The 26,608-nt window shown below is 41.3% G+C and overlaps 1 protein-coding gene across 2 annotated transcripts in view; it reads right to left on the reverse strand.

The window, feature by feature from the left end:
• ACOT7 (acyl-CoA thioesterase 7) overlaps positions 1-26,608 on the reverse strand; it is a 204,934-nt gene that overhangs the window by 19,598 nt on the left and 158,728 nt on the right. For both annotated transcript variants that reach the window (XM_030185905.1, XM_030185904.1), the window contains one exon: positions 6,085-6,269. In XM_030185905.1, the coding sequence (XP_030041765.1) occupies positions 6,085-6,269 (185 nt within the window). The remainder of the gene's footprint in view (positions 1-6,084; positions 6,270-26,608) is intronic.

Raw genomic sequence — 26,608 nt, forward strand, 5'->3', positions numbered from 1 at the left:
TCCCTTAATCCCTTTGTACAACACAGAAATACTTAAACCCTCAAAAGAGGATGCCAGGTTCTCGTGGGCATAGTTTATACATTTTGGACAAAGTTATAGCTACTGTTCCAAAGGTATAATTTTAAAAATAAATACCATGAATGAATTCCCTATCAAAGTTGCAACACATAGGCCCTAACTTTAGAAGCCCTATTTGTGATTTAGATGTATGAATACCTGCATTTACCCATGTATATTGCCTATACATGTAACCCCCCCCCCCCCCCCCCCACACACATACTTTATTTCTGGTTCTTATGTCCCCCTCCAATTTGAAAATAAGAAGAAATTAGGTCTTACCTGAAAAGTTTTCTTTTGATTAGTCCTTCCCACTATTCCAGAACCAATGGGATAGTTGTGTTCATCAACCAGCAGGTGGAAATAGGTAACTAAAAACTGAGCTCAGACATCTCTCTTTTGGTATCCAGTCCAGCTTCTCAGTATTTACGTAGACAAACAGTAAAGAGAAACTAAAAAAAACCCCACAACAATCTTTAACAACTCGCTGACCTAACACTAATCAGATGAGCAAAGACGTGTGGACCTCTTTCATCTCTGAACAACTTGTAGAGAACAAGAGATATGCAGAAAAGCACCATGCAAAAGTGACAGTCATACCAACTAAACAACACAAAAACCTTGAGCAGGTCTCTGGAATAGGGGAAAGGACTAACAGAAAGAAAATTATCAGTGAAGACCTAATTTCTCCTTCCATTACATAGCTTCCCATTATTCAAGAACCTGTAGGATATTTAAAAGCAATCCCTAGAGTGGGTGGGATCCTGACACCACAGCCTGAGGACTGAAGCCACAAAATTTGTTTCCGAGTGCACCGCAACGTCCACCCTGTAGTGCTTGGCAAAGGTATGCAGCATCAGTAGACAGTAAGGTAGGATGTTGCTGACACAAGTCACCTTCACTCATCTAGCAATTGTGGGCTTGAAAGCCATTGTGGCCATGACTCTGTTTACCAAAAAGAACAGTCTGTCTGATTTGCAAAACTCATTTGTGACTTCCAAATAAATATTGAGGACTCTACGCACATCGAGAAGCTTCATGCAAGAATACTGAGCCTCCTTGTCCTCTCTGCGAAGGGACAGAAGCTCCACAGATTGTTGAGATCAAATGCTGATACCACTTTCAGAAGAAAGGAAGGAACCATGCACAGAGAGACCCCTGCCTCCAAAAAGTGAAGAAAGGGATCCAGGCAAGAGAACCTGAAGCCCCGAAACCTTACGTGCTGATGCAACAGCCGCCAAGAACACTGTCTTTAGCGTCAGATCTTTCAAGAAGACCTTCCGGAGTGGCTCAAAAGATGGCTTCTGAAGAGCCTGAAGGACTAAATTAAGGTTTCACTCTGGACATGGTGTACGAAGGGAAGCCGCAAGTGCCCCCCCCCCCCCCCCCCCCCCCCCCCAAGAATCAAACGATATCCGGGTGAGCCACAAGAGACATCTTCTGAAGTCAGCCCATGAAACAAGTCAAAGCCACAACCTAAACTTTTAGAGAACCAAATGCTAATCCTTTCTGAAGGCCTGCCTGGAGGAACACTACGATGTGTGCAATCTGAGCAGAGAAGGGAGACATTCGGCACTCAGAACATCAGCTCTTGAATGTCCTCATCCTCCATAAGCACCAGACCTTGTTTCAGTAGGCCAAGTACTTGAAGAAGAAGGAGAGGACCCCCGCCCAGCAATCAAATCAGGTCCGCGTACCACAGCTTCTGTGGCCAATCCGGGGCTATGAGAATTATTCAACCTTGGTACAATATGATCCTTTTCAACACGTGGTCTAACATGGGCCAAGGAGGGAAGACATACAGTAGATGTGACTAAAGAGCAAAGACCTCAACTGGAAGTGATGGCCCAGCACTACAAAGCACAGAAACCTCTGATGCTTTGGCCATATGGTTATATGCAAGTATGCCTCCTCGAGATTGAGGGCTGTGAGAATTCTCCCGCTTGAACTGAGGCTACGACTGCTCTTGCCACACACCAATCTGTAGGAGCCCAGTGGTAATTCTTCCCTCCGGTGCGCCATTTACAGCAATATGGAAATTTATTTCTGTATTTTTACCACCGGGGTTACAGCCGGGTTAGCGCGGGAACCCTTACTGCCACCTCAATGGGTGGCAGTAAGTGCTCCCCACCCCCGAAATGGCTGCACAGCAAATGCAAACTTATCAAATGACCATTTCATTTTTCAGCCTTTTAATCCTCTGCTGTAAAAGGGGTCTCAGCATGCGGCAACAACACGTGCTGCTGCTAGCACAGAGCCCCTTTTACCGGAGCTTGGTAAAAGGGCCCCTTAAATCTCTGAGTTCTAAATTTTCCACAAATCCTTGGTTTGGCACCTGTGGATACATTTAAGAAGTATCTGCATGAAATATTGGGTATTCCAGATGCTATGATGCCTCTCTATTAACAAGATTTACTTTCTTCCTAGGAAAAACAAATCAAATCTACCACTATGGAAAGTGAAGCATTGGATGTCACAGCTCTACTTGAATCTTCGGATATAGAAGTTCAAGAAAGGGCTACTCTTGTCATTTACTCTAGTGTAGTTTCTTTATATACCCATAATCCTCAAGACGCTGCATTAAAAATTATTATTAAATACTATATGGCAGAATCCCTCCCCCCCCCCGCCCCCCAAGATTCACATCTGAATTTTTATTAACCTTGGTGGAACTGATTAATAAAAGGAATTATTTTTGTTATGCAGATGACTTTTTTCAACTTGCAATGGGAGCAACTTTAGCACCTTCAGTAACAACACTATCCCCCTGATTCTACAAGTCACTGAAAATTGCGCGGCACAATTCCAATTTGTGTGTACTGTTTAATTGAATAACGAGCCAATTAGTGCCAATAATTGGATTTTAACAAGCAATTATTGGCATTAGATTTAATTGGGTGTTACATGTTTAAAATTTAAATGTGGTCCAAAAAAGGGGGCAAAGAAAACAGATGGTCATGGGCATTTTGGGGTGAAGTTTTCAGTTATGTGCATAATTATAGAATAAAGGCCCTCCACGTGTAAATTTAGGCACGGGCATTTAAACCACGTTTTTGTTGGTGCATATGGTGGTGCCTAAATTTATACCTAAATTTAACTTTAGGTGCAGCTTATAGAATACCACTTAAGCATGGTTTTTTTTCAGCGCCAATGGGTGCCATATATAGAATTTACCCATATAGATGGAAAATTTTTGAAAAAGACACCTCATAAGAACATAAAACGTTGCCCTACTGGAACAGATCGAAGGTCATCAGGCCCAGTATCCTGTTTCTAACAGTGGCTAATCCATGTCACAATTTTATGCTGCTTATCCTAGAAATAAGCAATGGATTTTCCCAAGTCCATCTTAATAATTGCAAGAAATGCAACACAACTAAGAGAGCCTTTGGCAAAAGACACATGGGGGTCTACATAAGTGTGTTAAATAAGTACTTACGGCAAAATTCTATATAAGGTGATAAAAAAATTTCACACGGCAAATATTTCTGCCTAAGCATATTCTATAAGCGGTGCCTAGATTTAGGTGCAGGATATAGAATAAGCTTATTTGATATCCCAGTGTCTAAAACTATACGCACCCTTTTACACCAACAAAAACATGGCATAAATCCCTGGGCGTAGATGTATGTGCACGTGGCCATAGTCTATAACTATGCATGTAAACTTTGGAACGCCCACCCATTTCCCCATCCATAGCCATGCCCCCATGCCCCTTTTGAACAGAGCGCATTAGAATTTAGGTGCAGTTCATTACAGAATAGGTTTACCAAGGTATGCGCGTAAATGCTAATTATTGCCAATTAGTGTTCATTATTGCTTGTTAAGTGCTAGTGCCTTTATCAACGCTGATTAGCTTGTTAATCCAATTAAGTTACGCGTGTTGTTACAGAATATGCCTGGATTTCAGCGCGGATCTCTAGGCACGCTATATAGAATCTGGCAGTTAATGTGGGAATTAGTGTGTGTTGTTAGCACACAGAGGAGGCTTGACACATACATATATAGCATGGAATGGAGCAGGGATACATATGGACTCTGTCTTGCAATTAATACATGGTATTGCAGGCTGAGAGTTCTACTTCTCCCTGAAGCAGCGACTTATGCCAGTGAAACAAGGCGCTCTTGCTGAAGAAGAATGCAACATTTGCGGATGGGCAGCGCACTGTGTTTGAGAGCCTAAGTGGAAGCACAGCAGAACAGTTGTTGATTAGGAAGTTGGATCCTTTATTTATTGGGATTTATCAACCGCCTTTATGAAGAGATTCACCCAAGGCGGTGAATCCCTTTTGAACAATGCTATTTTTTGAAGATAAATGTGTGTGTGTTCTATTTGTATGCTTCAGGATTCTTTGCACAGTAGGCTAGACTTGCCCTTTTCTGCAACATAGTAACATAACATAGTAGATGACGGCAGAAAAAGACCTGCACGGTCCATCCAGTCTGCCCAACAAGATAACTCATATTTGCTGCTTTTTGTGTATACCCTACTTTGATATGTACCTGTGCTCTTCAGGGCACGTTTATTTTAACAAAGTAAGAACCATTGGTTAATTAATAAAATATACTCATTCACTCTTTTCTGTTGTATAAATATAGGGGGATTTTTTTTTTTTTTGAATCAATCATTTTTCTCCATAAGGAGTTGTTTTATACCGATTCTTTTTTTTCCTTCTGGTACCAATTACCCTGTTTCCCCGAAAGTAAGACATCCCTCGAAAATAAGACCTAGTAGAGGTTTTCCTGAATTGGTAGATATAAGGCCTCCCCCGAAAGTAAGACCTAGTAAATTTTTGTTTGAAAGCAGGGCCGCCGAGAGCCGGACAAGGCCGCCCCCAGGCCGCCCCCCCACCCGAGGTTGCCGGGCCCCCCCACCCCCCTCGCTCCCGGAACTAACCTTAAACGCCTCCTTTAACCTTCGCAGCAAGCAGCAGCAGGGCAGACCCCTCCTTCCTTCTGTGCCCCGCCCTCGCGGACGTTACATCATGCGAGGGCGGGACACGGAAGGAAGGAGTGGCCTGCCCTGCTGCTGCTTGCTGCGAAGGTGAAAGGAGGCGTTTAAGGTTAGTTCCGGGAGTGACGGAGGGCGGGCGGGCCAACCCCGATGTTTCCCCGAAAAATAAGACAGCCCCTGAAAATAAGGCCTAGCGCATTTTGGGGGGCAAAAATTAATATAAGACAGTGTCTTATTTTCGGGGAAACACGGTATAAGGGACTCCCTGAAATGATAGAGGGTTAAAAAGCAATTGAGTTTCCCCTGTCGGGAGATCTGAGGTTCCCATTATTTAAAAGGATAATCACAGGACGAGTGGACGTAGTATAATTTCATGAACTAATAAACTAGATTAATTTGGTATAGTCGTTTGTAACAGTTTGTTACCCCTTGGGTTGAGTTGAGTGTACTATTAATGCAATGGATAACACAGATCTCTTAATACTACCTCAACTGGTGGCATTAAGTACATCCACGTCATCGGCAATGCATTTAACACACAGTAAATATATTGTCTCTATATTAATTATATGGGAGATGTTGGTCACATCCCCAACCATTATCACAGAGGCTTGGCAGCTACTCTGCAGTAATCTGACCAATTACCATGGCGTAACAGAAAGACTTTAGTAAACGAGTCCCATAGAAATGATAAGCAGTAGCAGTATATCAACATCAAAATGTTGGGAATATTTTCTCCCTGTTCTAGCAAGGAAGTGCGTAACAAACATGGATTTCTTTGGAAATAAAAACTAAGATGTGTGTGTTACTTATTTGCCACCTGTCCACATAAGATTTAACAAAGGATATTATCCATGCTATTTTTTTCCCAACAAGATAGGAAAACACCCATCTACAGAAAAATAATTTGATTAAAATAATTTTTAAAATGCAAGAAAAATAAAATTACCAGACAAAAAAGTCAATTGGGGAATAATATAATAAGGAAAATCAACAGCAATAATAGTAACACAGTGCATCGGCTTTTCACCACTATAGAAAAATGTGAGATATTCTATACCAATAATACTAACCACAACTTGAGGAACAGGAAGAGGTTTTGCTTCCTTATTAAGGGATACGAAGGTAAAGAATGCACTAGCGGCTCGATATCTTCCTTGGGTATCATCGACAAAAGGATCTACATCCACAAACACTTCAATCTCCATAGATTTATTGCTTGTGAAGGTCAGGCGGCCAGAAACGGTAAGGACAGAACCTGCAATACATAAGCGTGTTAGCCAATGTGTGCACTCCTGCAGTGGCAATAGACAAATATCATATATTATTTACCCTGCTAGAAAGCACACAACTAAGAGTTCAATATTCAACTTTAGGGGAAATACACAGGAGATCAATATTTATTATTAGCAACAAAAGACAGCAGAATTTTAGAAAAATCTGAGGTTCTTTTGTTTCACTACAATATTCTGCCAAAGTTGGCTAAATGTTTATTCCATAGTCTTGGATGCTATCAACTTAGTCCAAGCTGCTGATAAACACTGTCCAGTCAATATTCCAAAACTATTTAACCGGCCAAGAATGGCTCCTGGCTGGTTAAATAACACTTAGCTGGCTAAGCGCTGATATTCAGCTTCAGATAGCTGGTTATCTCCACTGAATATTTGCACTTAGGGGGAGAGTCTACATATGGCACCTAAAAAAAAAAAAAAAAAAAAATCGGTGCTGAAATCAGTGCCAACTAAGCATCTCTCTATATAAAAGGCAACACCAACGTTCTATGAAGCCTCCAGACGGAAGTGTGAAGGGGGAGAGATATCCGGTTTCCCCATGAGTGTCTGCCCCGCCCTCTCTGTAACACAAACAGTCAGTGAAGGAAAACAGCAGAGCACGAAATCAAATCGCTGGCTCTGTAACAGTGAAGGACTCAGAGGGGGGAGGGGAGAGAGGGCAGGGACACACACACTCCCAACATGCACACAGAAGAAAACATTGCTAGCCCCCGTTTCATTTGCATCAGAAACGGGGCTTTTTTTTACTAGTATTCTATAAACAGTGCCTAGACGCCAGTTATAGAATATGCTTAGTTCATATTTCAGCGCCTAAATCTACAAGCATTCATTTACATCAACGAAAATGTGGCATAAATCCCAGCGTATAGATTTAGATGCATCGGGCCATATTTTATAACTGGGCAAGTAAATTTCGGAACGCCCATCAAATGCCCATTTCCCCATCCATAACGCCCCTTTTTGCCTGCATGCATTAGAAGTTTGGCGCACATCATTACAGAATACGCTTAGTGACTTGTACGCCTGAATTCTAATCAGTGCCAATTAGTGCTCAATATTGCTTGTTACTGTTATCAGCACTCATTAGCTTGTTAAGTTATGCGCATTGTTACAGAATCTGTGCCGATTTCGGCATGGATCTCTAGGTGTGCTATATAGAATCCGGGAGTTAGTAGCTACCTGGCTAGATCACGCGATATAGCTGGCTAGCTGCAAATATTCAGCACTTCGCTGGCTTAGTTTAGCAGCCAAACTGGACCGCCTAAATAGCAGTCCTATCTTTGGCCGCAGTAAACTTAACCAGCCAGCACTGAATATTAACTTGGCTGGTTAAGTTTAAGCTGACAAAAAAAACCCTGACATTCAATGCCGGTCACCAGAAACAGCCCGGCAATGAATATCCAGGCTCAGTACCAATCACAGCACTTAGCTGGCTTGCCTCCCATGGGCTGAATATTGGCTGGTGTATGTATGCTTATGTTTATTAAAAGTTTACTAAACTGCTCACACTTTAAATAAGACCAGAGCAGTTTACAAAAACAATCTACATCAACAGAAATAAGAACATATAGGTTTCTAAGTGCAAATTATGTACGAGAAATATCAATAAGATGGAATCCGCACATGAATAGCATAGGATTTGAAATGATCTCAAATTAAATCCAAACTACTCATACACAGTCTGAACAGAATGGGTGACCAAGAATATTCTTGGTCAAAGTAGTCTCTGGTTGTAAAAGATTCTTTGAAATTAATAAAAAAAATGAATAGAATGGGCGATAAAGTGGTGCCCTGTGGTAGCCCTTGAATCATCAAGCATTCGCCTAGCAGTTCATTCTGCCAGGCCACTTGAAGTGTTCCATGTTTCAAAAATCCAAAGAACAGGTTCAGTATTAGGTGCAAGATTTCAGACTAATGAAGTCACTAATCTTAGGCGTTTTACTAAACTAAGGATTTCTGCAAGCATATTACGAATTTTTCCAGCCTCTCTTCAAAGGTCTGTTTATTTTACAAAATTGTATATGTTTAATTACAATTAGCATGTCAATAATATTCATTAAAATACAACTGACGACATAATCAAAGAGAAAAAGAGACTGTGCACCTGGACTACAGTAATGCCTTTATAACACAGACACTGCAGAAAACATTATGCTGAATAATTCCTCAATCAATAAGCAAACAGCCTGTAATTATTTCTGATGTCAAAAAAGCCCAGAAGTTTCTAGGGAGTGGAATAAGTAATTTCTGATCAATAAGCTATCTTTCAAATTAAGATGGGTGGATGTACATAAAGAGAATAATACATAGTAACATAGTAGATGACGGCAGAAAAAGACCTGCACGGTCCATCTAGTCTGCCCACAATAAACTCATATGTGTATACCTTACCTTGATTTGTACCTGTCTTTTTCAGGGCACAGACTGTATAAGTCTGTCCAGCAGTATTTCCCGCCTCCCAACCACCAGTCCCGCCTCCCATCACTGGCTCCGGCACAGACCCCGTATAAGTCTGCCCTCCCCCATCCTAGCCTCTCACCCACCAACCCCTCTTCCCCCCGCCACCCAATTTCAGCTAAGCTTCTGTGGATCCATTCCTTCTGCACAGGATTCCTTTATGCCTGTCCCACGCATGTTTGAATTCCGTTACTGTTTTCATCTCCACCACCTCCCGCGGGAGGGCATTCAAAGCGTTCACCACCCTCTCCGTGAAGAAATACTTCCTGACATCTTTCCTGAGTCTGCCCCCCTTCAATCTCATTTCATGTCCTCTCGTTCTACCGCCTTCCCATCTCCGGAAAAGATTTGTTTGCGGATTAATACCTTTCAAATATTTGAACGTCTGTATCATATCACCCCTGTTCCTCCTTTCCTCCAGAGTATACATGTTCAGGTCAGCAAGTCTCTCTTCATAAGTCTTGGAACGCAACTCCCATACCATCCTCGCAGCTGTTCTTTGCACTGCTTCCATTTTTTTAACATCCTTCGCAAGGTACGGCCTCCAAAACTGAACACAATACTCCAGGTGGGGCCTCACCAACGTCTTATACAGGGGCATTAAAACCTCCTTTCTTCTGCTGGTCACACCTCTCTTTATACAGCCTAGCAACAAGTCACATAAGAAGATAATTTCGACCCTATTTCATAGAGACATATAAAAGCTTATGTGTCTTTATAATATACTTGGGGTAAAGCGGCAGAAAACATGGCTAGACTGAAACAGCAGATATTTATACCAGCTCGGGAATTGGAGTAAATGTACGTGTACAATCTGTATGACTGCGCATATTTTATAAAAACACATACTCTGTGACTGTCTGTGTCCTGCCCAAACTCTACCCAAGTACATGTCTATACACACATTGTGTAAAAGTATGCACTCTTTCCTCACCGTGTCTACTTTTAAACATGTAACAAAAGCCATTTTATGTACCTGTACCAGTAACATTTCTAAAATTATTCCCCAAAAGTTTATTCTATTTTATGGAAGTACTGGAATGTTGATTGAGTTTATCATGCTTCAAATCAGGAAGTACCCTTTTCAACATCATTTCCATGTTCCACCCCAAAACATGTATTTAAAGGAGTGGAATATCAAATGGGGGTCCTATACTTTAAAATATGAAATGACTGGGCCTGACCTGATACTCCAGAGGTAGTGCTCTTTCTTCCTTTAAGACAGATTCAATTCTTGGATTTGACTCCTGGCTGGGGATGTTGCAGAGGGGACAGCATATTTCACCCTCATCTACAGAGTAGCTTAAGAATGCATTTGTATGTAGCTCATAAGTACATAAGGATCGACATGCCGGGACAGACCAAGGGTCCATCGAGCCCAGCACCCTGTCTGCGACAGCGGCCAAAAGAACAAACAGTTTGTCCCGCCCATCCTACAAATAGTGGATTATTCCCACGTCCATTCAATAACATTCTATGGCCTTTTCCTCCAGGAAGCCGTCCAAACCTTTTTTAAAGTCCGCTAAATCAACTGCCTAAACCACTTTTTCCGGAAACGAATTCCAGAGTCTACGCGTTGAGTGAAGAAAAATTTCATCTGATTCGTTTTAAATTTACTACACTGCAACTTCATTGCATGCCTCCTTGTCCTAGTATTTTTGGAAAGCGTACACAGACGCTCCACATCGACCCATTCCATTCTACTCCACTCATTATCTTATAGACCTCTATCATATCTCCCCTCAGCCGCCTTTTCTCCAAGCTGAAGAGTCCTAATCTCTTCAGCCTTTCCTCAAAGGGAAGTCGTCCCATCCCCTGTATCATCTTTGTCACCCTTTTCTGCACCGTTTCCAATTCCAATATATCTTTTGAGGTGCGGCGACCAGAATTGAACACAATACTCGAGGTGCGGACGCACCATGGAGCGATACAACGGCAGAATAATATCCTCATTTTTGTTTTCCATCCCTTTCCTAATAATACCCAACATTCTATTTATTTGCTTTCCTAGCCGCAACAGGACATTAAGCAGAAGGGTTCAATGTATCATCAATGATGACACCTCGATCCCTTTCTTGGGGCAAGCAATTTAATGTATACAAATGCAAAGAGATGCATATTGGTAAGAATTATCCGAATCATGAGCTGGATGGGAGAGAGGAGAGGGAATAAACATAGGGAAAAAACACAGTAGCTGAAGATAAAGGCTTGTAGCCCTGTAGTCTGGGTGGGAAAGCATCCAATTCAATGGAAGTCTAAAATGTAAAGGGTACAACAATTAAAACAGAAAATTGTAATTCTGGTAATTACTTCTCTCTCTAGATTCCTAATGCAGCTGACTTACTTCATTTCCAATATCGGCTACCTTGCTCTATTGCCATATTCTGTCCCTGTTAGTTTATTTATTCCCCCAGATCCCTTGCTTCTTCTCACTGTACCTGAATTTATTTCCTTTTTCGTATGTTGAGTCACTTCTATTCTGAGTATGTAACACACTTTGCACTTCTATTCTCCTGGCTGTCACCCATTATAGCACTTCGTGTGTTATAGGCTACCCGTTAATTAGATTATTTATTTACTGTTAGTTCCCTACTATTTCTATGCTCATTATATCTACTGACATACAGCAAATCTCCAAGTGTCAAACTGTGATTACAAATGGTTTACCAGTTTACATACTTCTGTCCAAACCAAGACAATTCAACTGGGAAAAACAGCCTATATTATATTGCTTTTCTCCTTTGCTGCAACTTAATTACATTTTTATGTCAACAGATATTAGTAAGTTGTTATTTCTTTGCTCTATTAATAAGATTAGAAGAAAAGAGGAACAGGTGAGAGAATAAAGAACACTCTAGGTGAATTTTAAGAAGCTATGGAGCTAATTTTCAAAAGAGAAAAACATCCAAACAGTGGCATGAATCTGGTATTTTCAAAATCAATTTTTAGACTTTTTCTATGAAGTCCGTCAAAAGTGTGCTCAAATCACAAGGGGGTGTGTCAGGGGCATGTTAAGGGTGGGATCTGGGCGTGCCTAATACTTGGACATTTTTCAGGCATGATAAAACAAAACAAAACTGTCCAGGACTAAAACTAAGATGTTTTGAACTAGACCTGTTTTTATAACGAATAAGGCACAAAAAGATGCCCTAAATGACCACTGAAGGGAACTGGGAATGGCCTCCCCTTACTTCCCCAGTGGTCACTAACCCCCTCCCACCCCTCAAAAATATGATTAAAAACATTACTGGCCAGCCTCTATGTCAGTCTTAGATGTTATACTCAGATTCATTAGAACAGCATGCAGGTCCCTGGAGTAGTTTAGTGGTGGATGCAGTGCACTGCAGACAGGAAGACCCAGGCCCAAACCTCCCCGTACACTTGTGGAGGAAACTGTGAGCCCTCCAAAACTCAGTAGAACCCCACAATATAGCTGCCCCCTTCACCTGTAAGGGTTATGGTAGTAGTATAAAGTTGGGGGTAGTGGGTTTTGGGGGGGGGGGGGCTCAGCAGACAAGGTAAAGGAGCAATGGTGGGAAGTGTTCCTGGGAGAATTTTATGAAGGCCATTGCAGTGCCCCCTAGGGTGCCCTATTGCTTTCCTGGGATGTCAGGGGGATCAGTGTACTAAAAATGCTGGCTCCTCCTACATGGCTTGATTTTGTGTGTTTTGCACTTGGGACTTTTTTTTTTTTTTTTTTTCGAAAATGGACCAAAAAACAAAATGTCCAAATCAAAAAATCTTGTTCAAAACAGTATTTTGGGGGGAAAAAAAAGAAATATGTTTTTCTTTTTTGAAAATGACCTTCTTTCCTATTCAGATTTTGGACGTTTTTTGCAAAACGTCCAAAGACAGACTTAGACGTCATATCGAAAATGCCCCTCCACATTTTCTAGAGTGACACTGACATCTTCCCCACAAGGCATATGAAAGATTCACATCTAGAAGGACTAACTGCTTAATATCTACAAATGTTCAGTACTGCAACACAAAAACTCCACTAGAGAAGTGAAAACATAATAATTAGTGAACACCAAAAACCTTTATTGTGACAATTTCTTATCTGCCACTCGCACAATAAAAGTCCATGGTGAATTATTATACACACTTACCAGAACAGTGCCAAAATCAGTATGTTTGCGCTCCCAATCCTTGAACATACTACACCATTACCAAGAGAAGAGATGAGAAAATTAGTAAAAAGTCTGTTGGGGTAAAATTCTAAAGCAACGGTGTCATTATCAGTCACTAGTAAAAAAAGCCCCGTTTCTGATGCAAATGAAACGGGGGCTAGCACTGTTTTCTTCTGTGTGCATGTGGGAGTGTGTGTATCCCTGCCCTCTGCCCTCTCTCCCCTCCCCCCTCTGAGTCCTTCAGTAAAAAAGCCCCGTTTCTGATGCAAATGAAACGGGGGCTAGCACTGTTTTCTTCTTTGTGCATGTGGGAGTGTGTGTGTCCCTGCCCACTGCCCTCTCTCCCCTCCCCCCTCTGAGTCCTTCAGTAAAAAAGCCCCGTTTCTGATGCAAATGAAACGGGGGGGGGGGGGCTAGCACTGTTTTCTTCTGTGTGCATGTGGGAGTGTATGTGTCCCTGCCCTCTGCCCTCTCTCCCCTCCCCCCTCTGAGTCCTTCACTGTTACAGAGCCAGCCATTTGCTCTGCTGTTTTCCTTCACTGACTGTTTGTGTTACAGAGAGGGCGGAGCAGACACTCATGGGGAAACCGGATATCTCTCCCCCTTCACACTTCCATCTGGAGGCTTCATAGAATGTTGGTGTTGCCTTTTATATAGAGAGATATCCTAGGGATGTAGCTGATGATCTTAAGGTAGCCAAACAGGTAGAAAAGGTGGTGGCTAAAACTGAAGAGGATTGGGTGAGTGAGGAAAGGAGTAGATGACAGACAATAAGGAGGTAGAGGTGGGTTGGAATAATAAGAGTTTTAACTGGTAAATGGTCCTGGTTTTAATAGTGGAATAGTATGTTTTATACAGTTGTTTGTGATGTTTTAATGATTACTAGTAAAAACGGCCCGTTTCCGAAACCAATGAAACGGGCGCTAGCATGTGGCTTTTTTTTTTGTGTGTGTGTATGTGTCACAGAGTTATTTTGTGTGTGTGTGTGTGAGTGTGTGAGGGTGCGGTGTGTGTGCAGGTTGTTGATGTGTGTCTTTTTTTGTTTTGTTTTTTGCTTGGGGGTTGGGGGATGTGCTGTGCTGTCCTTGGTCGCTGTTTGCTGCTGGCTGGGTCGCGGGTAATCCTTCCATCTGGGCCGCAGCTTGTCCTCGTCACCCACGTCCCAGATGGTGACGGGCATGTTGTTTTCCGGCTCCTCTGACTCCATGTCAAGCGATCCCAAATATAGTCTGTGCTATAGGCCCTCTGGCACTCTTCAGTACTGGCATTAGGCATTTAAAAATTTCTCCCCCCCCCCCCCCCCCCCGGTCTATTTTTGCACATACCCACAGCAGGAATATTCTTCTCTCATTCCAGCGGTGGTTCTGTGCTCTCCGTGCTGCACAGATAATGAGCCATTCTGCTGGGGAATGCTCCTCCCTTAATGTCACGTAGTTTCCTCTGATTGGTCCGTCTTAAGTTGCCTAGTGTTGCCTGGGAACGGTGTTGTGATGGTCCTTTGTGTTTCAGAATGTTGAGGGTGTTTTTTCTGATTGGTCCGTCATGCGAGGGCGGGGCAGAGAGACATGGTCAGTATTGTGGCTTCACCACCATGAATCCATGAACCCTTCAGGGAGTGACTGAGTGACTTCAGAACGTTGTCTTCAGAATGTTGAGGGTGAGTTTTATTATAGTAGATGTATGTTGGTTAAATCATAAGAAAACAAGAATAGCCATACTGGATCAGACCGACGGTCCATCTAGCCCCGTACCCTGCTTCCAACAGTGGTCAATCCAGGTCACAAGTATTTGGCAGAATCCCAAATAGTAGCAAGATTCCATGCTACTGATTCCTGGGCAAGATGTGGCTTCCTCCACAACTGCCCAAAGCTGTGGATGGGCAGACTAGAAACATTTTAAAAAGAAGTTTCTTTGAACGTTGAGACAACTCAAATTCTTTGGCTGTCTCATTCAGTACACTGTCCGTTCTCTTGTTTCCAATTTAGATATGCTTCCCTTTCTGTTTTAAGGTCAGTAAAAAGTCTGGGAGTTATTCTGGATCCTTCACTTTCATTCAGCCAGCAAGTTCCTGCTGTTGTTAAAGTTGAGTATAAGATTCGCTTAATGGCAAGACTTAGAAATTTGCTTTCTATGGAGAACTTTCGATCCGTGACGCAAAGTTATGTTCTTCCTCATTTGGATTACTGCAATGCTCTTTGTGGTCTTCCTCAAACGTCATTGAGGGCACTATAGGTGGTTCAAAACTCTGAGCTCGGATAATTGGTGGGAAGAGTAAGATGGATCATATTACTCCTCAGTTGATTAAGCTGCATTCGCTTCCAGTGGTTTGGCACATTAAGTTTAAAATTTTGTTGTTGGTCTTCAAGGCCCTGCATAGTGATGCCCCCAAGGTTGTTATGCAGGATCTGATGGCCTATAATCCTTTGCAGGTTCTGAGATCTCAAAGTGGGTGTTCTTTGGATGTTCTGTCATTTTGCCAGGTCCATCTTACAGAGAACCATTTGTAAATGTTTTCTGTAGCTGGGCCCACCTTGTGCAATGCTCTTCCTTTGGAAATGCTCCAAACTGTTTTTTTTTTTTTTTTGCCAAAGTTTAGAAAGCAATTAAAAACATATTTGTTTCATGAGGCTTTCTGTTAATTGTGGATTTTATGTTATAGTATGGTTTTAGAGTGTATTTTTGTTTTAATGTATTTCATGTTTTATTGTAGTTGTTATACGTTTTATTATATGTGATGTTCTTGCTGTATGGATGTTACATTGTATCTCGCTTAGATGGATTGGATAGGTGGGATATAAGTTTGATAGAGAGTACAGCAAAGAATATCAAAATTTAAAAAAAAAAAAAAGATACCAATAATCTGTCTTGCAACCTAAGATTTACCATGAGGAGAAGAGGACCTCAGAAAATAACCCTCCCAGGTTACTGATATCCATATCTTTAATGTTTTATTGTATTTTAAACAAATTTTTAATTCTCTACAATATGGTCTGAGAACAATAAAATGCCAAATGTCCACTCATTGAGCAAAAAGGGATCAGAGAATGAGGGTGAACTAAGGTGAAAGGAGATAGACTCAGGAGTAATCTAACAAGTCAATACTCAGCCATAGTAGTCACCATTTTTTTTAAACACCAGTCACAGTGGTTAAATAAAACATGGATATTCAGAACCACTATTTTTTTTTGTCCAAACTTTATCAGGTGTAAACAAGAGAAAAAAAGGAACAAAGTAATCATGCAGTAATTCCAGGTATACAAATAAAATTCGACAAGTAACAAGATAAATCTTCCATTTAGCCACTTTGGAAAGAGGGAGAGAAAAGAAAACTCACACATGTACAATCAATCGTGGGGATAAGAAATAGATTTACTTAGCTTTGTTTAGTAGCACAAATGCATTTTCTTACATAATACACAATCAATCTGAAGGAGCCCCACAGACAGGATAATGTCTCCTGTTCCCTGAAGCAATGATCACTTTAGTCATGGGCACTTCTTGATGAGTCCAAGGCAAAGCTCACACAACTTGGTATGGGGCTCTGATTTATAGATTTGTTTCACATTAACAGGCGTTTGTCTCTCTGTCTGCTTTCGGTTATGTACCACTCTGGAAGGTCTTAACTAAAGTAGCTCTGCGAGTCATTATCTGATCCTTTCTGCAAATCATTTTCTCTGGCAGTTTGAAGGAAAAAGCTGTTAGTTGCGTACAACAGAATGAGGTTGATGAGAGTTTTCGGTTGCACCCAGTCAAGTTTAATGAATTGTCCATCTGCTATAGGGATGATCTCATGGCTAATGGACTTAGGAGTTAAGACTAGATATAACTACAGATAATCTATGCACTTATAAGGGGGAGGCTATAAGATGATCCCTTCTGTGGCTCTGTAAGAAATCATGCAAAACATTTCCCCCAGTGTGAATATTACGACAGTTAACGGATTTCAGATGAAATTGTGGGATTCAGATTGATAGCTTAAGTGCAAACAGAGGCATGGTACAAGGCTTCACTCCTTCTTGGAATGTCCTGTCCTGGGACTTCTTTGGAATTATGCTATAGAAGTCATAGACGTAGTTTTGGGCAAGAAGTTGCTATGCACCCATACTTTGCTAATGCTGGGGGATTGGGAAGTGGAGAAGGATTACACAATGGGAAGAATTGTCTCTACTGGCCAGAAGAAATTCATCCTTCATGCCTTGTTGTTAGCCAAGAAACTAATTTCGAAAGAATGTATAAGAGATTGCACAAAATCTCAAAATGTGGATAGCATGGATGACTCAATTAGGTTCCTCTGAAGGACTCATTCTATAAGTATAAATACAAACTATGGTAGTGGTTCCTAAACCTGGTCCTGGAAGCTCCCTAGCCAGTCAGGTTTTCAGAATCTCTACAATGAATATTCATGAGACAGATTTGCATGCATTGCCTCCTTCATATGTAAATCTCTCCCATAAATATTCATTGTGGATATCATGAAAACCTGGCTTGATGGTGCTTCCAGGATCAGTTTGGGAACCACTGAAATATGGGCTCTAACCTTTCTAACACTGTGGAATTGGTTTCTCTGGAGACATGCTAAAAATGTGCACGAGTTACAGGAAATACTAGGGAGCCTTGGGTGAAGACGGACTTTCTGCCAGAATGGGAAGGGTAGGAGTATGTTTGATGGTTGACTGTGCATAGGTCTGTGAGGGGATTGTCTGTCATATGGGCAGGGGATATAATTAAAAAGACTCAGTGAAGTACAAACCTCTAAACGAGGCCCTCCTGAATAAGAGTCCACCGTGAGGGCTTCTGTGGGCCATACAGTACACGTTGGTATGGTTGCATACATGTTTCATGTATCTTGTTTAATTTGAGTAAGTTGTTGGTTTTGTACTTCTGCTGAATTAATTAAAGTTTAAACATGGGTTCCCCATTAACAAAAAAAAAAAAAGGAGAAAAAAAAACATCCTTTAATTATTCCTAGAAACAGTGCAAAATTAATTTATTACCTAATACTAGAACATTTTTAAATAAGTAAATTGGGTTCTTATCAATTTATTTCTGAAATTTCACAGTAAGTTTTTTAAATACATAAATATCCAAAGTCTTAATTCGCTGTGACATGTTGATTGTACTCTAGAGGGAATAATCCAATCACAAGAAAATTCTATGATTATATAATCTCCATATAAATTGGATTAGAGGTTTACTTGTCATTAGCATATTCTAGTACTTTCAACTAAATAAAGTGAAACATATAGCAAAATTTGCAGGAAGTTATATATCCAGGATTGGAACCTTGGATAAGAATACTATTTTTCAGTTCAGCAATGTAATATACTATTACATAGGGATTTTGCTCTTATGTGGGAACCTGACTCCTGAACCTGAAGCCAAAAAATCAGGCGCTACAAGGGACTGCTCCCATTTTCACTAGATAACACAGACCCCTAGTAAAGCAATGAAAGGAATCACAGAGGGGGGGATGGGGATCTTCATGGGGGAGACTGAATTCCTTAAAGGGGGAGGGGTTGACTCTCATGGGGAAGTAGATGGATCTTCCAATTCTTTGGGAGAGTTGGGGGGGAGGGGATAGAATGTCAGAAGGGGTGATTGGGCAGGGGTGATCACTGCTGGAGAAGGGAGACTGGGGCGGAGGGGGAACACCAGTATTGCTGGCTCTCTTGTACATTTCAAACACACAAAGGGAGGTGGTGGAAACGAAAACAGTAACGGAATTCAAACATGTGTGGGATAAACATAAAGGAATCCTGTTCAGAAGGATTGGATCCTAAGGAGCTTAGCCGAGATTGGGTGGCAGAGCCAGTGGTGGGAGGCGGGGCTGGTGCTGGGCAGACTTATATGGTCTGTGCCAGAGCCGGTGGTGGGAGGCGGGACTGGTGGTTGGGAGGCGGGGATAGTGCTGGGCAGACTTATATGGTCTGTGCCAGAACCGGAGGTGGGAGGCGGGGCTGGTGGTTGGGAGGCGGGGATAGTGCTGGGCAGGTCTGTGCCCTGAAAAGGACAGGTACAAATCAAGGTAAGGTATACACAAAAAGTAGCACATGTGAGTTTATCTTGTTGGGCAGACTGGATGGACCGTGCAGGTCTTTTTCTGCTGTCATCTACTATGTTACTATATATATATATATGCAGTCCTGCACCTATTTTACAAGTCTCTCTCCTCTCCTTGGTATATCAAGTTGGAAATAAACATAAACATACATTTAGCAGAGCCTCTTGTAAAATACTATGGGAATTCTCCATATAAAACTGTGCACTGCCAGATGTATGTACAAATTAATTGGTTAACGAGCTCTTAACCATCAATAATTGGGTGCTAACAACCAATTATTGATATTAACTGGCACCCATTAAAATTTGCACCCGCATCTGGCAATGCACTATTTTATAAGGCAGGGTACCTAATTCCCATAGTGTGTATCGCAAAAGCGGGCATGGCCATGGGCATGTCAGGCGTTCTGAAAAGCTACACGCATAGTTATGGAATACAGCCTCAGCACGCCTACCTTTGGCACCAGCATTTACACCAGGTTTCAGCAGGGGTGTATCTGGTGCCCAACGTTAGGTGCAGGAATCAACGTGTGTTCTTTATAGATTAGTGCACATTTTTTCGGCACCTGTTTTTGAGTGCTATTTATAGAATGCCTCCCTACATGCACAAAAATGTTCTTTCCGCAACTTTTTATAAGCTGGGTTTAAATTTATGTACTAAGTGTATAATGCAAATAATATTGGGATTTCAAAACTGTCACGTAACTCTTTTAATGAAAGTAACTCTTCATTGTTATTTTAGCATATCATTTACTTTAAATAATTAGAAAACATCAGCTGCTAAGATTGGGCAGATGCGAATAGTTCCATTTCCCTGTGCTGCTTTTCAACACCTAATTAAAATTTTGTTGGACTATTATATTTTCTTGTGCGTGCTATGTTTTGCTGTATGTGCATGATTCACAACTTAGGGGGAACACTGGGTAGCAGGTAAGCTGAAAAGGACCTGTGGGGGTGGAGAAGTGTTCCAGGGGTAATCAATATCCTAAGCACTGCATCCTTTAAGTTGCTATACAGAAGATATTTATTTTATTTATTGCACTTGTATCCCACATTTTCCCACCTCTTTGCAGGCGCAATGTGGCTTACAAAACATCCTGGATGATAGAAATGAGAAGAGAATATCCAACAGAAGAATGTTGGATTGTATGGTAATGGAATACATGATAGTAATATATTAGAAGGCATTATTAACATTTCTGGCAATATGTAGGAGTTTCACATGATTTGGTCTTAGTTGTATGTCTTGTCGAAGAGATGGATCTAGTAGTTTGTGGAAGTTGGTCAGTTCATAGGTCGCTTTTAGGGTGTATGGCAAAGCATTCCAGAATTGGGAGCTCATATAGGAAAAGGTTGATGAGTGCATTAATTTGTCTTTTAGACCTTTGCAGTTAGGGAAATGAAGATTAAGGAATGTGTAAGATGATTTTTTAGCATTCCTGGGTGGTAAGTCTATCAAGTCTGACATGTAGGCTGGGGCATCGCCATGGATGATTTTGTGTACTAGAGTACATATTTTGAACGTGATACGTTCTTTGAGTGGGAGCCAGTGTAGCTTCTCTCTTAAGGGTTTTGCACTTTCGTATTTTGATTTTCCAAATATGAGTCTGGCCGCCATGTTCTGGGCTGTTTGGCGTTTTTTGAGTATTCGTTCCTTGCAGCCAGGTTGTAGCCCAAGTACAGCTTCTGCTCTTCAGAAAACACGGGGTTGAGGATTCTGTGGAGGCATCCTAGTGTCTATGGAGACACCGGGACTCATTTTTGAAAGAGAGAAACATCCAAAAAGTGCTATAATGCACCATTTGGAAGGATCTCTTCTAAAACGTCCAGATCGGTATTTTTGAAACCTATTTTGTAGACGTTTATCTATACATTTCGTATGCAGTAGATCCAAATCACAAGGGGGGGTGTCGGAAGCGTATTAAAGTTGGGATTAGGGTGTGCCTAATACTTGGACGTTGGAAATTACTTGTCACACATTTGGCCCAAAAGGAGACCAAAATCAATGGGATGAATTGAATCCTATGTATTTTAGCCTGAGGCCTGAAAGATCTAAGGATTACAAATTCATTTGTAGTGATCAAGGTTCTATTTTATTTGGATAGCAGGGATCTCTAGTGACACTACTAGAATAGTGTAGTGTGACCTTTGTGCACCACTTACAATTTCTAGAACATGGGAGGATTCTCTATACCAATGAGGAAATGGTGTGAGGACACCTCTCTTGGAAGGAAATTTGAAGTGGTATAAATACCGTACTCTTGGAAGCACTTTCCTGTCTTTGGCTAAAGCAATCGCTGTACCACAAGAGAGGAGGTGCAAAAGTCCTAGGATAACCTATTCTTTAAATCAGTATGGCAGGAAGTGACGGGGGCAGCTTAGGCCACTGCACTACAGAACTGCTTAGGGAACCTTAAAAAGTTTGCTTGGAAAGAGAAAGCCTCCGAATATAAAGAAGGAAAGGGGTGCCACTATTCCCGAGGACCCTTGAGGATGAGACAAGGAGGGCCGGTTTCTACAGGAGTTCAGTACTTGCAATCACATCTAAATTCAGACTCAAGGTGTTTGTGAGAAATAGCAAAAAAACAGGGGGCTTCTCCAAATACAAGGGAGTCTCAGAAGAAGTGAGTGCACTTGTAATATCTTTTCTTTTATCTACTCTGCTCTTTGATTGGATTATTGCTCGTCTTTCTGCCACTAAAAAGCTTTAGGTAAATTCCTGGTTCAGAACACACCCTGGACTGGACTTAAAGTTTGTGGAAGTGGGTATGAATGAAGAAGAGACAGTGGATCCATGTTCCAAAGGCTTACCAGTTAAACTGGTCCCACTCTAGGACCTAGAACTCCATTGCGACAAACCTGAGGAAAAAAGTGTTGCCTCTCTAAGGGGCCTTTTTACTAACCTGAAGTAAAAGGGGGCCTGCGATAGCATCAGCACGTGTTTTTGATGTGTGCTCGGGCCCCCTTTTACCGCAGCAGGTAAAAGGCTGTCCATTTTTGACAAAAAGAAATGGCCGTGCGGTAAGTGAACCACTGACTGCACGGTCATTTTGGTGGGGAGCCCTTACTGTCACCCACTGAGATGACGATAGGGGTTCCTATGCTAACCCAGCGAGAACACGATTACCGCCGGTTAAGTTCCACTGCTACAAAAATCGAAAACAATTCCTGTAGTGCCAAAAATGTGCTCATCAGGGTTGAGAACTACTGCCGGGCTCCTGTGGTAGCCGGCAGTAGTTGTGGATTGGTGCACAGCAACATAAAAAGGCCCCCAAAGTTGCACCCCCACTCTCTTGCACAACAAAGATAAGAGACAGTGAGGAACCCCAGATGTAGGGCTAAATATTAATTCACCAGGGAGTATTTTGACTCAAGTTCTTTGTTTTGATAACTTTTATTGCAAACTTTAATAAACTGGAATCTAGAAAGTAATTAAAAGATGAGTGATCACCCTAATTTTTCTTGACTAAGGTGGTTTGTCTAATATGACAGTATAATTACAAATATGCTAGCATATCAGATCTCATCTAAATAATGGATTAAGAATTTCAGAACCCATACTGTTTCTTTCAGAGTCTCCAACCAAATGACATTTTCCTTGGCATAATGTATTTAGAAGATTCATGCCAATGTTCCTAAACAGATCAAAAAAACACACCAAGAGCTTAGTAAACACCTGTCATCTTGATAAATAGTGAAGTCTTGATATGCTGAACTCATGTCCTCTATAATGGATGTGATCCAGGAAAGGATGCTTGTTTTAATTGTCTTCAAGTGGAAAATAAGTAAAATAGGAAAGACAAGGTTCAGGCCCATGAAAATAACATACACAAGGCGACAGACATGCCTTTTAAAATCAGACAAGGCCACCAAAGTGCCAATGTTTCAACAGGCCCTCTGGTGATAAAAGCCAAATAAAGCAAAGCTGGGGGGGGGGGGGGGGGGGGGGGAAGAAGACATCTTCCAATTTATAGGTATATAGTATACTGAGTTTTATGGGGAAATGTCCTGTTGCACCAAACAGTCGAGTCATCCTGCCATTCCTAACCTCCTCTGCTCCGAATCCCACACTGGATTGGCACTTATTTCTTCTGGTGTTGCTGTTGTAACAAATCCCAATTCACAAGCCTCTTACCAGTACATACCTCCCCTCGCCCCTTGGGGAATTGAGTGTGGGGGGTCCAGCTTCTTCAAATTTCTGCCATTTCCTGTATTTTTCTTCAGCCCCGATATGTACATCATTATCTCTCAATGTGGACCTGATAGCAGACCAGATTTCTTTTCCAGTTTCCCCCCTGAAATTTGAATGATCCAGCTTCGTTGTTACTCTTATTTAGCACTATGTTTTCTAGGATAAATTCTCTATCTTCCTTTTATTTATTATTATTCTTTATATGGATGGTATAATAAAACCTTAAATGACTGCAGGAGGGGGCGTGGCAATATGGCGCTGTGAACTCCGGTAGCGAGAACGCTGTCGAGCTCCATGCTGAATATTTACAATACCGCGTTTCCAATATGCCCCATTCTAAGAGGAAAGGGAATGTGAGGACGGTTCCCCAACCTACCTCGACATCTTCCCCTGTTCAACAGAGGCTCGGCCGCTTCCTTACCGGTACCTCCCTTTCAGGTCTGAGTATTCCCGCTGCGGAACAAGCCGAAGGAGCGGTATCTCCGCTGGGTTTAGAGGCATCGCTATTGCCTCCCTCAGCCTCCAACAATCCTCCTTGTCCAGTTTCCACTGCCGCGCTGAAAGAAAACGAGTATGCTGCCGGAAGTGCTGCGTCGGCGTTTTCTGTTGGGGGTTCATCGCTGCAGGAACGGTGTCTGGAAGGAGAGGCCCATGGTTTTCCTGAGGCCCCCGAAACATCAAAGGAGGTAGATCTTGGACAAATTTGGAAAATGCTCACTGGTATGAACTCAACTCTTCAAAAATCTTCAGGTGAGATATCTACTTTGCACCAAAAATTTGAGGAATTAGTTAAGAAAGTGGATGTGGTAAAAGAAGATTTGTCTTCCCAAGTTAAACAATTACAACTTGAGGTAAAGCAAATACAAGACTTTAATCATATAACTACTAAAGATAAGTTGGCTCTTCATAAAAAAATTGAACAAATAGAGAACTATAATAGACGTCTGAACCTTCGAATATTAAATTTTCCTAAAGTTCCTGGGATTTCACCGATTGATATGTTTAAAAGGTATCTTCTGGAAAACTTGAAAATTCCCCAAGAAGCATTTCCCCCTATATCCAAGATTTACTACTTGCCTAAAAGCCCAGCGACTGCGGGAGGTAATAGAGGAGGTCCGGACTTGAATATTGATGTGAATAATATCTCAGACATCTTAGAACAATCGCTAGAAAATTGTTTAGAGAGAGCTACTCTCTTGGTGATATTTGTTTTTGAACAGGACCTCAATACAATTTTAAGATTATACTTCAAACAATAAAAAATTCCTTTTGGAGGAAATAGGATCTGGATATATCCAGATGTCACAAAGTCGACTCAAGAGAGGAGAAAAAAATTTCTTGATTATGAAAAAGGAGGTTCTGGACTTGGGGGGCACTTTCTTCCTAGCCTATCCGTGTAAATGTTTGATAAGATATTTGGATGTAAAGTACATATTTTATTCACCTGAACAGTTAAAGGCATTTTTGGATTTGAAAAAGTTGTAATTTTGTTGGGTTAAAGATTGATAATATTGGGGAGGGTAATCACATGTAAGTCTTTTGTTGAATTGTTCAGACTATACCTAAATGACTCCTTTTAATCCTGCTGTGTCCCCTCAACATTAGTGGTCTAAGGAAGCTGATCTATTTTTTTACGTCAAATATTACTTCGTCTTTCTTTATTTTAAGCTGTGTTTTCTTTCACAAGTGTTTAACTTGTAATAAAAATGTTAAATTCAATTAAATAAAAAAAAAATAAAAAAAAACCTTAAATGACTGCATGTGTGTGGATGTGTAAGTGATGCTTCAGTGACAACTCCAGCTGTGAAGATTTAAGGCTGCTGCTGGGTAAACTTTGTAGGTCTATATATGGCAATCCAGTTTAGAATGGGCTGGAAAGGGCTTCAATGGTATCTTCAGTAGCTGGAACAGAGGATAGTGCTGGGCAGACAGAGCCAGGTAGACTTCTACGGTCTATGTCCCAGAAACACTGAAGAAAGACCACGATCAAGTACACAGTATTTTTATTTATTTGTTACATTTATACCCCACATTTTCCCACCTATTTGCAGGCTCAATGTGGCTAACAAGTAACCGTAAGGCATTTGCCGTTACGATTGGTAACAAATACAAGATTGTGTTGTGGTCAGATGAGGTAGATGTGATTCAGGCATCATTGGGTTGAGGGAAATGATGATAGTAGGTTGTCCAGTACGATCCTTGATTATGTTGTGTTGCTGGGTGTGGGGAGTTATGTTGGATCGGCATATTCCTTGTTGATTTAATCATGAATTGATAATGAGTGTGACTGTTGGGCAGACTGGATGGACTGTTCAAGGTCTTTATCTGCCATCACTTACTATGTTACTATGATACCGTTTGCCATATAAAATTGCTCAATTTGATGTATAAGGTGGGGATTTGTTCCACTGTATTGAAGTGGTTTGAGTCATATTTTAATAACCGATCTCAGGTTGTTTGCTGGAATGAGACGTTATCTCCCCCTAAAGAACTGAGGAGAGGAGTCCCTCAAGGTTCTTTGCTTTCACCTCTGCTTTTGAATTTATAATTTGCACCATCTCAAGTGATGACCAATTTGAATTGTAAATTGGTAATGTTAGAAAACTGGTTGAGAGACCATGAGTTGATTTTAAATGCTGATAAATCTGTTGCTATGTGGCTATCTCAGAAATCGAAACCACGTACCACTCAGCCAATGATGCAGGGTAAATTGATTCCTCTCAAAGATGAAATTATGACACTAGGATTTCATAGCAATAATGCTCTGAAGTTTGATTGACATATTAGTAGCATTGTAAGCTCATGCTATTTCCAATTATGGCTGATTTGTCAGTTGAAACTTTTTCTGATTCAGTCCTATCTGGTCAAAACTGTTCACGGACTTGTAACTAGCAGACTTGATTATTTCAATTTACTATTTCATGGTTTGACAAAAATAGATCTCAAAAGAGACTGCATTTAATTCAGAATATGGCTACACGATTGATAGTCAATGGCAAGAAATCTGACCACATTGTTCCTATACTGAAAGAACTACACTGGCTTCGGTCTCTGCTAGGATATCTTTCAAATTTTTATGCTTGGTTTTTAAGGCTTTTCATATGGGTGTACCACAATATCTTTCCTCAACAACGTTCAAGATCTTTTCGATCTTCACAGCATTGTTTGTGGCAACTTCCATCTTTAAAGACAGTCAAATTGTCATCAACTAGGAACTGGGAACACCGCTCAACTGCCTCTGCACCACAGCAGCACAACCTATCCCAAGTGATGAATCGGGATCCCTTCCCTGCACATAGAACTTGCAGCCCTCCAAGCAGTTCTGAGTTAAACCTTTGTTGGACTTACCACTGCTGGCTGCTCCCCTCAAGCTCACACACTCCACAAGTCTTATCACAGATGAGAAAGGCTCAGGACTGATATTCTGTACCACGCTCTCCAGAAAGCCTCTTTCCTTCTTCTT

The sequence above is a fragment of the Microcaecilia unicolor genome, chromosome 13 (genome assembly GCF_901765095.1).
Source record: "Microcaecilia unicolor chromosome 13, aMicUni1.1, whole genome shotgun sequence".
NCBI classification, from domain to species: Eukaryota; Metazoa; Chordata; class Amphibia; order Gymnophiona; family Siphonopidae; genus Microcaecilia; species Microcaecilia unicolor.